Below are 13,008 nucleotides of genomic sequence, written 5' to 3' on the forward strand. Positions count from 1 at the left end.
GCTTTGTTTTCGCGCCAGTTTTGAGGCGCAGTCCGCAGACATTGGGACAGAAAAACACAATAAAAAAGGCGGCGCCCAATCGCTGCTCTCCTCTTCGGTAAGCACCACTGCCCGACAATACACGCACCCTCTGTGGCTTTGCACCAGAACCACGCTGGTTGTGCCTCCTTGGCACGTTGCAAGGGCTCAGCGAAGAAAGGCCAGGCACTGTTCCACAACAGTCGCAGATAACAACAGAAGGGAGAGGCTTTGTTTTTAACTGGGCCTCTCGATGCTCTGGTTGGAGACTGCTGCCTTTCGTCTTTGCTCCCCATTTGGCATCCTCCCTTTGCCCGTCTACATTGAGACCGACCACTTGCCTGCATCGTCTTCGTTTATCTAACCTCGAACTCTGCTCCCGTCTAGTTATTCTGTCCATTCGACTTCCGCGCTTTCCTCGTTCTTCTCATTCTTCTCATATCTCTCCAGACATACCGTCGACCATGAAGCCTAGAACAGCAACCACCGAGATCGGCCGCCGCCGCAGGCTCATTGCCGCGTCGACGGTCCTCTTCTTTGCCGCCGCGGCCTCGGCCGCCGATGCTACCACGCCGACCACCACGGGCGGCGACGGCACTGCCACCGGCACCGCCACAACCTCGGCCGGCACCATCAACGTCACCGGCACCACCGTGCCCCAGCTCGTCACCGAATCCGAGCCCTGCGCCCTCTTGTGCTACAACGCCGCCTGCCTCGACTCCGGCTGCTCGCCCGGCGACTTTGCCTGCGTCTGCGGCAACCCCCACTCGCTCGTCGTCAAGATGGGCCTCTGCGTCGGCAAAGACTGCGACGACGCGCGCCAGTTCGACTCGGGCCAGTGGATGGCCGACCTCTGCAGCGCGTTCGCCAAGCAGGACCAGCCCAGCAGCGTGCGCGCGGCCGACCTGGTGAGCGCGTCGTCGGTCATTGTGGCCGAGATCTCGTCCGCGGCGGCCACGGCGACCAACAACCCGGTGCCCTCGACGGGGACCATTTCCAACGGCGACAACGGCGAGACGGCTGCGGCGGGAGCTTCGGGCACGGCGTCGGCGTCGGCGGGGCGGCCGCGCCTGCTGCACATTGGCGCCGGCGGGCTGTTGGGGCTGACGTCGGTTGCGGTTGGTCTGGTGGGCGGTGCGGCCGTCCTTGCGGCGGCGGTACTTTAAATCCCGTGCGATGTCCATCGTCTCCACGGACGTTTTGTCCTTGTCTCTGCGTTGTCGTACGCTTGCTATACTCTGTACATACTATTTACATACCCATGACACTTGCATAGTCTCTTTGTAATCTTTTGTTTGGTTTTCGCTTTCCGACCTGCCACAGTCTTTGCATTCGTATTCGGCGGTATGTGTCGACGTGTTGTCTTTGCCGATACATCAAGCAGTGCACATCCTCTTCCCTACAATGGCTTCTGACCCAAGCACCATGCCACTATTTTAGCACCAACATTCACCAGCAAAGCACAGACGATTCAGGGTCGATTCGTGAGTTAGACCGTTCCTCTCATGATTCATTTTCCCATTATCGCAGTCAAGATCCACTCAAACTTGAAACACGACTGCAGATGTTTGCTCTTTGACACAACGAAGACACCCGCCGTTCTCAACTCAATTGATATAAAAATTGCTTGGCATGATTGGTGGAAGCACATGCAATCACCGACATCACACACTTGGCCCATCACCACCGCCGAGCATTTCGACACTCGTAGTCGCCGTTACAACACATGGCAGGCATATATCCCGATGCCTGCCGGTCCCTTTCCTGACGTGGGTCTTTCTCAGGGTGTAGGACCTGGAACCGGATGAGAGCCGTTGCCATGGGGGGCCGTTGCGGTGCCACTGCCGGAGATGGGTGCTGGTTTGGCCGGCGTGGGAATCACAGTCTTGCTCGTGCAGTTGAGCGTCGGCATAAAATTGACCAGCTCCTGGCCGTTGCAGCCCCAGCAGCGGCAGAACTGGAAGTGTTAGTGACCGTGTACAGGTCAAGCGCCTTCGGTTTCGATCGTCAGATTCGACGTTCACTCACAATATCAATCGCTTTGGTCGGATCCGGATCGGCACAGCCTAGCACTCTGGCTGTGTCCGATGTGTTCAAAAAGCAGCCGCTATTGTCCATAATCAGGTAGCAGCCTGTGTCTTCACTCGACAAATCGCAAGGTCCAGCACCAGTACCGGCGTGGTAGCGATTGGGTTGGCTGAGCGCACGATCACGGTCATGGGCGTCGTCGTGGCTGTGGCCATTGACGGACAACGGTGGCGCGGCGGCTGCAATGGCCGCCCAAGCTGCAACAATTGAAGAAACGACAAAACCTTTCATGGTCAATCAGAGGTACCAAAAAGGGATCAAAAACTCGTCAGAATCCGGCTAGACAACACTCGTGAAGATGGTGATGATGTCAAATTGAGAAACTGCCTGTCTCAACCAAACTGGGCAGAATGCTTGATTTTGCTCTGAGCTTGACCGGTAGTTACGAACGATTGCCAAATTGCCCTAGTTATCTTTCATTTATACCGGAAACATATCAAGACGGCAAATTCCATATTCTTCTGCTTAATATGCTCGTGTGTCGCCTGTTCTATCGTTCCGAGCGGACAAAGTCTCCTCATAGCCGAGAAGAGAGCCACGGCTGGCAAGCAAAGTGTACGCCCCTCACTCGTCCTGCTTGGTCTGCCACTCTTATCCATACCGCACCGCGGCTGCGCCCTCGTTGAACCAGTCTTCGGCCACGCGCGCCTCGTGGGGCCGCGCATAGTTGATCACCGTGCTCTTGGCCGCCGTGTAGGCCAGGTATGCCTCGCGGCCATTTTCGCTGCCGACACCGCTGCCGCCGCCCGGGACCGACGTGGCGCCCCAGGGACTGCTGGGGTCGTTGCGGTGGTGCGTGTTGACCCAGACGATGCCGGCGGCCACGCGCTCGGACACGCGGAACGCGCGCGACAGATCCTGGGTCCAGATGGCGGCACCCAGGCTAAACGCGGCGTCGTTGGCGAGCCGCACGGCCTCGTCTTCGCTGCCGTTGGCAAACGGAACGACCACGACGACGGGGCCGAACGCTTCTTCCCGCCAAAGGCGGGTGCCGAGAATCTTGGGCGTGGGTTCTTTGTTGTCTCCGTTTTCTCCGGTTTCGCCGTTCGCTGCGTCGGTCGCCAATGGTGCGCTCACGAGGACGGTCGGCGGGTAAAAGTAGCCCTTGGACAGGTCGAACCCGTCCAGCGCACTGGTGGCCGGCAGTGTGCCTCCGCCCTCTGCCGCCGCCGCGCGCCCGCTCGATATGGCCTCGTCGACGAGCGTGCGCACGTGCTCCAGCTGCTGGGCCGACACCAGCGGGCCCATGCTGCTCTGCGGGTTGGCGGGGTCGCCGATGTGGGCCGCAATGAAGGCGGCCTTGCGTGCGAGGCCGCCCACTACGTCGTCGAAGACGCTCTGCTCCACGAGGATGCGCGTCGCCGCGACGCACGTCTGCCCGCTGGCCACAAACGCACCAAACGCGACGCCGTTGATGGCGGCCGGTAGGTCGGCATCGGCAAAGACAAGGACGGGGGCTTTCCCGCCGAGCTCGGCATTGAAGCGCGCCAGGTTGTGGCCAGCAATAGCGCCGAGGGCGCGTCCGGCCGCGGTGCCACCCGTGATGTCGACGGACCGCACGAGCGGGTGGGCGGCCAGGGCGGCGGCCGCAACGGGGCCGGGACCGGGCAGGACGGAGAAGACGCCCGCCGGCAGGCCAGCCTTGTGCAGCAGCTGGGCCAGTGCGAGGGACGTCAGCGGCGTGCGCTCCGACGGCTTGAGCACGACGCTGTTGCCGGCCGCCAGCGCGGGCGCCAGCTTCTTGACAGCAATCAGCAGCGGGTGGTTAAACGGCGTGACGAGCGTGACGACGCCCAGCGGCACGCGGTCGGCCCAGTTGTGCAGCTGGCCGGCCGTGGGGAAAACGGGCCGCTCGTCGGTGCGCAGCAGGGCCGCATAGTAGCGGAACCAGCGGACAAGCGAGGGCACCTGGGCCTGCATTTCGCGGACGGCACGGCCAGTCTGGCGGACTTCGAGCGCAATCAGTTCGGGGAGGGCGGCCGTCAGCAGATGAGCGGCTTCGTCGAGGACATCGGCGCGGACGTGGCGGGGCGCACGAGACCAGGTGCCGGCCACAAAGGCGGCATGGGCGGCCTGGACGGCAGCGTCGACATCTGCCTCGGAGGCGCTGTGGCATCTGGTGGGTGTGAGAGCGAGCAGTGGGAATGCAGACGACAAGAGGGACATACGATGCAAAGACTTCTCCTGTGGCTGGGCATTCAATGGGTATTCTGATTTGACGTGTCAGCAGGCAAAGCGCATCTGGAGGAAAGACACGATGGAGGTACTCACGGCTCGCCTGTTCCTCTGCACTCGGCGCCGTTCACCCAAAGGAGGTACGTTTCGGGAGCCGACATGGCTCAGATCAGCGAGAGACGAACAAACACTTGGAATGTCAATGTGAACACAGTCACGCGGTGCAATGCATACGTTGTCCTCGGCGGACGAGATGCTGGTGGTCGTTGATACCAAAGATAAGAGCTGTCTGTTAGTGGGGCACTCTGTTGGTGTCCACTTGTATCGGTCTGGAACCAGATTCCCGCCATTGGCCGCCGCAGCAGCTAGGTGTAAGAGAATCGCTCTTAACGACGACGCACTTGATGCATCCTCGTACGCCTTGTTGGCTGTGGGACACGGCCTCTATGTACGAAATCAGAACGTTTTCTGTAAATGGCTCATTGTCTTGTTGAAAGAACGCCTCCGCCTTGTCACGCGCTTGATAGATGGACTTGTTTCGGATAGTGTAGCTATCGTTAAAACTGTCCACTTCTCTGGTCATTTGGCTTCGTGTGGTGACGGCCAATAACTTGTGATGTGTTTTCAACGACAACACGCGGTTGTTGATGCGGTCGTTTCGGGTAGTTTGGTCTGCGTATTCGCAAGACGCGCCGCCCTGACGGCATCGTTCCTTTTTGTGGTTGTCGTCATTTCGTGTGGTACAGGGGGTTAGAAGGATTCTCGGGATAAAGAGAATCGAGAGGAGGAGGGCGGAATAAAAAAAGAAGTAAAAAGAGGAAGGTAGAAAGATTCAGGGGTAGTTACAAGACAGTGAATAAGAAGGAAGGAACGGTCAACTGAATGGTAAATGCCATGTCCTCCTTCCTTACACGAATCAAACGTGCCTTCCTGAACTGGTATTGGAATAGCGATAAGATCAGAGGCCGTTGCCAAGGTGCGTGGATGGACTGTTCTAGGCCCCTTGTTAGGCGCTACAGTGGGACGAGCTTAAATATAGAAGGCCATCAGAGCAATTACTCTCTGTACGTCGTACTGAGTCTTGTTCAAAATGACGATATTACGTCTAAGTTGAGCAACGCTACAGAGTCGTGGAAACATTGAAATGTACAATACAAAAAGAGACAAAATAGGAATAAAGAGAAAGGGAGTTATGAAGAAATAGAGAAAAATAAAAGAATAAAAAGAGACAAAAAAAAAACACTAATTCATTTTCGACACCGCCTCAACGCCACCCATCAAAGAGGCTTTTGTCCGTAAATGGCGACCCTATCAAGTTGTCACGTTAGCCGTCTACTTTGGCAAAGCGACGTTTACGGGCGGGGGGAGGACTTACACTGGCAGATATGCGTGGATGCGGCGGTCGTGCAGGTCCTGGCGCACCTTGGCCAAGAAGACCTCGACGGCCTCGACGGACCAGCCGAGCGCCTTGGTGAAGATGGCCATGGTGATGCCGTGCGCGACCTCGAGCAGGTTCGTCATCTCCATGGCGCCCAGGAGCTTGTTTTCGCGGCCGCGCGGCCACGGGTTGATGGGCAGGGCGTGCCGCCGCTCGGTAATGTCCTGGAACCCGGCGTCGGCCATCCAGGCATGCAAGTTGAGCGCGGCCAGCGGATCCCGGCCGACGCGCCGCACGCCCGCCATCATGTGGTCGTTCCACGCCTTGAGGGTGGTGCCCTCGAGGGAGCCGTCGACGGACTGGAAGAGCATGGGGCCCTCAAAGAGCTCAAAGTAGCCGCCGGGCTGCAGGTTGTCGTACGCGCTCTGGATGACGGCCGGCGTGTTCTTGAGGAACGGCACAATGTACCGCCCGTGGATGTAGTCAAACCGGTTCGCGCCGCCAAACGTCCACTCGTCCTCCATGTCGTCGATTTCGAACCGGCAGTTGGCCGGGACGTACTCGGGCTGGATGGGACTGAGGTCGGTGCCGAGGACGTCGGCCGCGGGGTGCCGCTCGGCAAAGTCAATGGCCCAAATGCCCGTGCCCGTGCCCAGGTCGAGCACTCTGTGGGCCGGGCGCGACGGCCCAGTGGCTGCCCCGGTGGCTGCCTCAGTGCGTGCGTCGGTGGATGCGTCGGTGGATGCATCGGTGGATGCCTCGTCCGTGGCCGACTGCGCGGCATCCACTGGTGCACCCGCAGCACCGTCGTTTTCCGCCGTTTCAGGTCCACCGAGATCCCGGTTCGGCGGCGCCAGCCCCAGTTGCCCGCCCAGCACGTGCTTCGCAATCGCGTGCTGCAGGTCCAGCCGGTTCTGCTCCTGCTCGTCGTTGGGCAGATAGTACTTGCCCTCCTTGTAGCTGTGGAACGTGCGGCCAAACTCCTCGACAAAGCGGTACACGCTGGACGTGGCCGACCGGGTCGACGACTGCGTGTCCATGTCGCCGAGGGACGAGTCGTTGTCCGTGTCGCGGCCGCGTGCGTCGTCGTCGGTGTCGACGGACAGATTGACAGAGTAGCCGCTCATGGCGTTGACAGAGTGCGCAGAGTGGACGGAGGCGGCATCGGAGGTGGGGACCGGTGCGGTGGACGGCGCTGCCGGGGTTGCCGGCGCATCCGGGGTCCCGTCGTGGGGGCTATCGGACGCCATGGGGGGCGATTGTGCGAGACGGCGGACGCAGAGACGCGGGAGTAAGCTCGACCACGGGCGATGCGATCGTCCATGCAATGGGATATGCAGACGATATGAGACGAGACGAGTGGATGCGCTGCGCGACGTGGGGCGCTGCACATGGAAAAACGAACAAGGGGACCGGACGTGTGAATAGAAACGACAAAAAGACGAAAAAACGGCGATCGTCAACTGGAAGAGGATGGCGCGAAGGATGACGGGCGGAGCACGCGGACAGGAGAAAGCACAGACGACTCCCTGCAGCCTTTTCAATGCAACGCTCGCTGAAGAAATGCAGGTCAGCCGAATAGGCCTAACCTGGCCAGAAACGGGCAAAAGCCATGCGTGAGCCAGTGGCCGGCCACAAAAGGGTCCAAGTGCGCTCTCTGTGCGGGCTCTTCCTGCTTTGGGTTTAGCTGCGCCGGCGCTGATACAAAAGGTGCAAAAGACGCAAAAGACGCTACTGCAGAAAGGGTGAGACGGTACGGTGATCCGAAACGGGCACGATCTAGCGTCGGGGGTGGCCGTCAACGTTGCCGGTGGACCTGTGCTGTCTACATTGGTATGTGGCATGGGTATTGTATGGTCGGGTTCGTATTATGCATAATCTACAGGGACAACTCGTTCTGTCCACCCTCACTGACGTCATGCCGTGTGGCGTTGGCTGTCCTCCACCCACCTGGCCACCGCCGCCCGCACTGCTGCTTCGGCGTTCTGCGGGTCGGTCCGGCCTTCGGGCCCCAGCCGCAGCAGCTTGCCCACCAGATACTGCAGCTTGCCGTGCGGGTACTTCTTCTGGGCCGCCGGGGATGCAAACTGCTTGAGCGTCTTTGCCTCGTCGGCAATGGCCTCTTGCGCGAGCGCGGCGTACTCGTCTGCGGAGATCTCGTCGAACCAGAGACGCTCGGCCGCAATGGCGTCGGTCACCGACGGCCCTCCGTCCGTGTCTGTGACGTCCCCCCGGAACACGGCAAAAAGCAGCTCCTTGGCCACGCCGGCCGTGATGCGGCCCTGGTAGCGGTAGGCCAGGATGTCGGCCAGACACGCCACGGGGATGCGGCAGCGGCCTTCGGGGGTCATGTCGAGCGAGGTGGTGGTGGTTGCGGTGGCGGTGGTGCTGGCGGCAGCGTCGTCGCCGATGTTGACGCTGGCGTGGCGGTCCGACGTCAGCCGCCCCAGCTGGTGCAGCACCCAGTTGGCCACAAACGCGCGGACCTCCACCCCAGGGGCGGCCCCTGTCGCCGCCGCCAGCCGCTGCTCCACCGCCTCCACCACGTCGTAATAGTACTGCGCCCGCCCGCCACCGTCCAGCGCCATCAGCGCCGCCACGTCCGTCGGTGACAGCCCAAAGTTGTCGATCAAGTCGTCCATTTCTGCGTCCGGTGACGCGCCCAGCGTCAGCTGCAGAAACCGGACCAGGGCCTCGTCAATCACCACGGGGCCCAAGTCGGGGTCCGGCATGTAGCGGTAGTCCACCTCGCCCTCTTTGCCGCGCAGCCGGTGCGTCTTGCCCTCGTCGCCGGCAAACGCCGGCGGGGTCCAGCCGCGTGTTTCGCTGACAATGGCGTCGCGGGGGGACACGTGGCCCGCGGCTTCGGCCGCCATGATGGCTGCGATTTGGCGGTTGCGCTCGGCAATGATGGCGTCCTCGACCGCGCGGAAGCTGTTGAGGTTCTTGATCTCGGTGCGGACCCCGAGACGTTCTGTGTCTGCCTTGTCCTCGCCGCGCTCGCTGTCGCCGCCGGCGACCCTTCGGACCGACACATTCACATCCGCCCGCAGCCCGCCCGCCTCCAGCCCCGACGTGCACGCATCCACCGCCACCAGCAGCTGCTGCACCTTGCGCACAAACGCCGCTGCCGTCGCCGGGTGGTGCAGCTGCGGCGCCGTGATAATCTCCACCAGCGGCATGCCCACCCGGTTGTAGTCGAGCCAGTGCACGCCGCCGGGCTGCGCCACCGTCTTGGCCGTGTCCTGCTCCATCTGCACCTGCACAATCGCCACCCGCACGTGGTCGCCGTCCTCGGCCGCGATCCCGTCGCGGTCCCCGTACAGGTCGACGTGCCCGTCGCGCGCCAGCGGCTCGTAGTACTGCGTCAGCTGGTACCCGGCCGGCTGGTCCCAGTGGAAGTAGTGCTTGCGGTCGAACCGGCTGACCGGCTGGATGGTGCACCCGAGCGCGAGCGCCGCGCGGATCGCCGGGATCAGCGTCGCCGGCTGGAAGATGGGCTGGGCGCCCGGCAGCGCCACGTCAAAGAAGGCCACGTGCGCCGGCGCGTTCGGCTCGCTCTCCGACAGCGGGCTCGTGGCCTGCGCGCTCGAAAACAGCTTGTGCGCCGTGTTCAGCTGCGCGTGGATCTCGATGCCCACCGTCAGCTCCCAGCCGGGCACCGTCTGGCCGCGGTGGGCCAACCCGCTGCCGGCGGCAGATCCCTTTTGCTGCGCAGCCTTGGCCTTGCGCGCCTTGGTTTCGTCTTTGATCTGTTTTCGGAGTGAGACAGGGAGGGCTCTTGTCGGCGGCGTTGTTGTGGTTGGCGAGGTCGTCGACGTCGACGAGAATCGATCGTGTCGAAAGGCAAGCAATGGACGACATTGTGGGCAGCCACCGGCCCAGAGAAGTGTGCGCCGGGCACTCCGACCCCGAAAGAGGCACCGCCCTAGTGGTCGTGCCGGCAGTCCAGCCATTGAGCCGTGTGTGGTGGTGGACGGGTGTGTGTGGTTGACTCTGGCAACGCCCCAAAAAGTTCTGTGGGGAAGCTCAGAGAGCTACATCCCGTCTTTGAGGATTCGTGGTGGACCCACTTTGCTTACATAATATCACCAACGTCGGTCTTGCCAACGTCAACCTTCATCATGCCCGTTTTCTATTTCTGGGTTTGACATACATGTCCCGATCAGGTGTTCATAGTGGAGCGGAATATTGGCTTGGACGACTGACTCGCGTAGTGCAGGACGTGCCTTGGCAGGCCTGCCATATCCATCCCGCGCCAAAGTCGTTGCATTTTGCCGTCTCCGATTTTCCCGCCAGTTCGTGTACATTATACCAGAATGGCTATTAAAATTAGAGCATATATGGAGACGGTCACCAGAATTGTATTACGGACTTCCGGGGCGTGTTGGGCATACAACGTTTATTTGAAAGAGGGAAGCACCAGACCGACCCCATCGACTTTGCTTAACCGACCAAACTGACTCGTCATGACGTCTCGCGGAAGAAGCACATGGAGAAGCTTCGTCCGATTACTCCATTGAATCTCCCCGTGTAGACTCGGCTATGCAGGGGAATGCATTCCTCCCTGATATGGGGTCTGCCCTCGCCACCACCGAGTTTAGCCAATGCAGGACCATGATGCAAGTGAGAGGCGCCGTCAATTTTGGTGATGCTGGCGTCGGTCTCGATCCTACCAAAAATTAAAAATAAAATGTAGAAGACAAAAAAAATCAATGGATTTGTCAAGTAGCAAATCAGCCATAAACCAGGCACCAGATTGGACGGCGTCTACCTCCTCGCTCTTTACACTCTAGCCCATTGTCCTGTCCCGGCCATTGGTCTGTATATGCTGTAAACGACGGTTTTGTCCCCCGGTTTCGGACAATTTGGGCATTCCCTGTGCATTCAAGTTTTGTTGTTTGTATCCTCGCTTGCAACAAACGATCAATATCCTTTAAAAGGTGGTCGAGGCTGCTCGGAGAGACCCCGCAAGTTGCACTCCTCAGTTAATTCCTTGACGGACAAAGTGGCAAAGCTACGTAAGAGGCAATATATGTACCCCGTCTCCGCTGACGACAAGCGGAATGATCAATCTATATGTCCAGAATGCAAATAGAACAAAACCTGTACAAAGGAGTGCTCATTTGCGGATTGACAAACCGTCTTTGGATGCCCCACGTCCAGTCTCGACTTCTATTTAAGGCGGGCAGCTGTCCAGATCTCGAGACTCGAACGCAACGCAAACAGCACCTCACAAAACCACATAAAACCACACGAACAACACAGCATCACACATCCGCTACAATGCAGCTTTCCCTGTTCTTCTCCGTCGTCGCCGGCGCTGTTGCCGTCTCGGCCGCGTGCGCCCCCGACCCGGCGCATCCTTTCCCGGCGTGTGCGGTAGGTCTTCGCGCTAGTATTCCAGTATTTCCCATTGGCACTGCCCGTGACACACTGGTGGTCATAACGCCACGACGCACGGCTGACACAGCGCTCTCCAACAGGCCGACTGCATGGCCACGGCCATTGCCGCCATCGGTTGCACCAGCGCGACCGACTACGAGTGCCAGTGCAAGAACTTTGACAAGCTGCACAGCTCGGCCGGCGACTGCATTACCAAGGCCTGCGGTGCAACGGCGGCTGATGTGGCCACCGCCGCCGAGGCCCTGTGCAAGTCGTGCGGTCCGCCGCCTGCTGCTGCGTCTCCGTAGGGCAGAAGTGGTTGGAAGGACAGTGAAAAAAAAAGGGTTGTCGCTGTTCGTGGACACTCAGCTTGATGTAACTCCATAGGAAACACTCGAAATACATAAACTATCGCCTCAAACTAATTCGTACACCTTTGTGCCGGCTACTGTTCCTCGTGTCTCGCTCGCTGTTTTCTGCCTCCGTTTCCCATTCCCAGTTCCTTTTCCTCTGCTTTAACCCACATCCCATATCGTACACTCTCTTACACTCGATCCATCCTTGGTTTATCGTCCCACGTACAACCCCTAAGCTACATAATAATTATTATAATGATACCATGAGGAATAATAAGACGAAAGAAGAAAAGCAAAACAAAGAAAAAAAAAAGTGGTTCTTAAAAATTAAAGGAGATAGGAAGAAAGCCGCCGTTGTATGTCAACTGTCCTTGGTCGAGACTGAGCCACTTGTTATCCTTGAATTACCGTCCAGTCGATGGAAGGACTGTCTCACCAGTGCTCATGCACTTGTGCGTTCGTGGGCGTGAAATGAACAGTCCGCACTGGCAGCACTGCTGCATACCACAGTTGCAGATACCAACGCTGCCACCACCACCGCATTCTCCTCCACCTCCGCCTTCTCCTCCAGACGTGGACTCGTAGTCGGCGACTTGCGTCTCCACAACACGGTGCCGGTGCCGCGACCGGATCGGGTCAGTCTCAGAAGTTGTGTACCACTCGTCCGACGACGACGATAAAAGGCGGCCCTTGGTGTTGGGCGTGTCGTCCGAGTAGTTTCTTTCGATCGAGTGGATGTGGTCCTGTAGAAACTGCTCGAGGCTGTTCTCTGGTCCGGATGATGCCACACACGTGTCTGTATACGGGCCTGTGTACGTTTCGGTATACGAATCTGTTGTCATGGACACCCCTGTGGTGGCTGAGGTGGCCATGGTGGCCGTGATGGCGGTAGCACGGTCGCCACCCACGTTGGCTGCGGCCAGTGTACAAACATGCTTGGGTGTGCGTGGAACAAACGGCATGCGCATCCGTGTTCGGATCCTGGCATGGGCCTCGGAACCCAGGGGGGACGTGCTGTACGACGATCCGCCGCCGTCGTATTCACGGTCGGAACCCACAGGTGTGACCGATACCGCGATGGGGATGGCACCAGTGGATGCACTACTCACAGGCTTGCGGCGGAGCGCCGCGGACTGTGACGGTAGTTGATGGGGCTGGTCATCATGGCGAACTCGATGACCGTCAACATGGCCACCATCTCCGTTATCATCGTCTGGATGCGGCTGGAGATGGGTTGTCTTTAGCGCCAATGGCTTGGGCTTGTTGGGGCGATGATTCGTAAACGAAGTGCTATGTCGAGTGGCCAGGCGAGGCAAAGGTGCTGGACCGGTAGGGTGGTCGACAAAGACGTTTGCATTTTCCTGGTTCTTGACCGGAGTCACAGGTTGAGCTGCCGCAAAGAACAGGTTGGGTGAGTACAGCTGTGGGGCCCTATCGTAGATGATGGATCGTGTTAGTGTACGATGGTTCCAAAGAAATGGTAAAGAAAGTCATTCAACAAGGACAAAACAAAATAAAAAAAGAAAGTAAACAACCGTGTAGATTTACCTGCATATAGGGCTGAGGTGAAAGGCCCTGGGTACCTCTGGGCTGCCGGGGAGGCCATGG

General features: G+C 59.2%; 7 protein-coding genes across 7 annotated transcripts; 2 read left to right on the forward strand and 5 right to left on the reverse strand.

The window, feature by feature from the left end:
- Positions 1 to 482: 482 nt before the first annotated feature.
- SPSK_04547 (uncharacterized protein) lies at positions 483 to 1,184 on the forward strand (the record flags this gene model as incomplete). The annotated part of the gene is made up of 1 exon (XM_016731350.1): positions 483 to 1,184. One exon carries the CDS (start codon positions 483 to 485, stop codon positions 1,182 to 1,184), a length of 702 nt encoding a protein of 233 aa, XP_016586231.1.
- Positions 1,185 to 1,798: 614 nt separating this feature from the next.
- Positions 1,799 to 2,337, reverse strand: SPSK_04601 (uncharacterized protein; the record flags this gene model as incomplete). Its single annotated transcript, XM_016731402.1, has 2 exons — positions 1,799 to 1,975; positions 2,047 to 2,337. 2 exons carry the CDS (start codon positions 2,335 to 2,337, stop codon positions 1,799 to 1,801), a joined length of 468 nt encoding a protein of 155 aa, XP_016586232.1.
- Positions 2,338 to 2,697: 360 nt separating this feature from the next.
- Positions 2,698 to 4,442, reverse strand: SPSK_04165 (uncharacterized protein; the record flags this gene model as incomplete). The annotated part of the gene is made up of 3 exons (XM_016730976.1): positions 2,698 to 4,222; positions 4,275 to 4,316; positions 4,378 to 4,442. 3 exons carry the CDS (start codon positions 4,440 to 4,442, stop codon positions 2,698 to 2,700), a joined length of 1,632 nt encoding a protein of 543 aa, XP_016586233.1.
- A 1,210-nt stretch (positions 4,443 to 5,652) lies between these two features.
- On the reverse strand, positions 5,653 to 6,909 carry SPSK_04335 (methyltransferase type 12; the record flags this gene model as incomplete). The annotated part of the gene is made up of 1 exon (XM_016731143.1): positions 5,653 to 6,909. One exon carries the CDS (start codon positions 6,907 to 6,909, stop codon positions 5,653 to 5,655), a length of 1,257 nt encoding a protein of 418 aa, XP_016586234.1.
- A 666-nt stretch (positions 6,910 to 7,575) lies between these two features.
- SPSK_04076 (aspartyl-tRNA(Asn)/glutamyl-tRNA (Gln) amidotransferase subunit B) lies at positions 7,576 to 9,615 on the reverse strand (the record flags this gene model as incomplete). Its single annotated transcript, XM_016730887.1, has 1 exon — positions 7,576 to 9,615. One exon carries the CDS (start codon positions 9,613 to 9,615, stop codon positions 7,576 to 7,578), a length of 2,040 nt encoding a protein of 679 aa, XP_016586235.1.
- A 1,330-nt stretch (positions 9,616 to 10,945) lies between these two features.
- Positions 10,946 to 11,352, forward strand: SPSK_04654 (uncharacterized protein; the record flags this gene model as incomplete). Its single annotated transcript, XM_016731454.1, has 2 exons — positions 10,946 to 11,041; positions 11,146 to 11,352. 2 exons carry the CDS (start codon positions 10,946 to 10,948, stop codon positions 11,350 to 11,352), a joined length of 303 nt encoding a protein of 100 aa, XP_016586236.1.
- Positions 11,353 to 11,804: 452 nt separating this feature from the next.
- Positions 11,805 to 13,006, reverse strand: SPSK_04356 (uncharacterized protein; the record flags this gene model as incomplete). Its single annotated transcript, XM_016731164.1, has 2 exons — positions 11,805 to 12,831; positions 12,984 to 13,006. The coding sequence occupies 2 exons, from the start codon at positions 13,004 to 13,006 to the stop codon at positions 11,805 to 11,807; spliced, it is 1,050 nt and encodes a 349-aa protein (XP_016586237.1).
- Positions 13,007 to 13,008: the final 2 nt, after the last annotated feature.

This window comes from Sporothrix schenckii (assembly GCF_000961545.1).
Source record: "Sporothrix schenckii 1099-18 chromosome Unknown Cont47, whole genome shotgun sequence".
Classification (NCBI taxonomy): Eukaryota; Fungi; Ascomycota; class Sordariomycetes; order Ophiostomatales; family Ophiostomataceae; genus Sporothrix; species Sporothrix schenckii.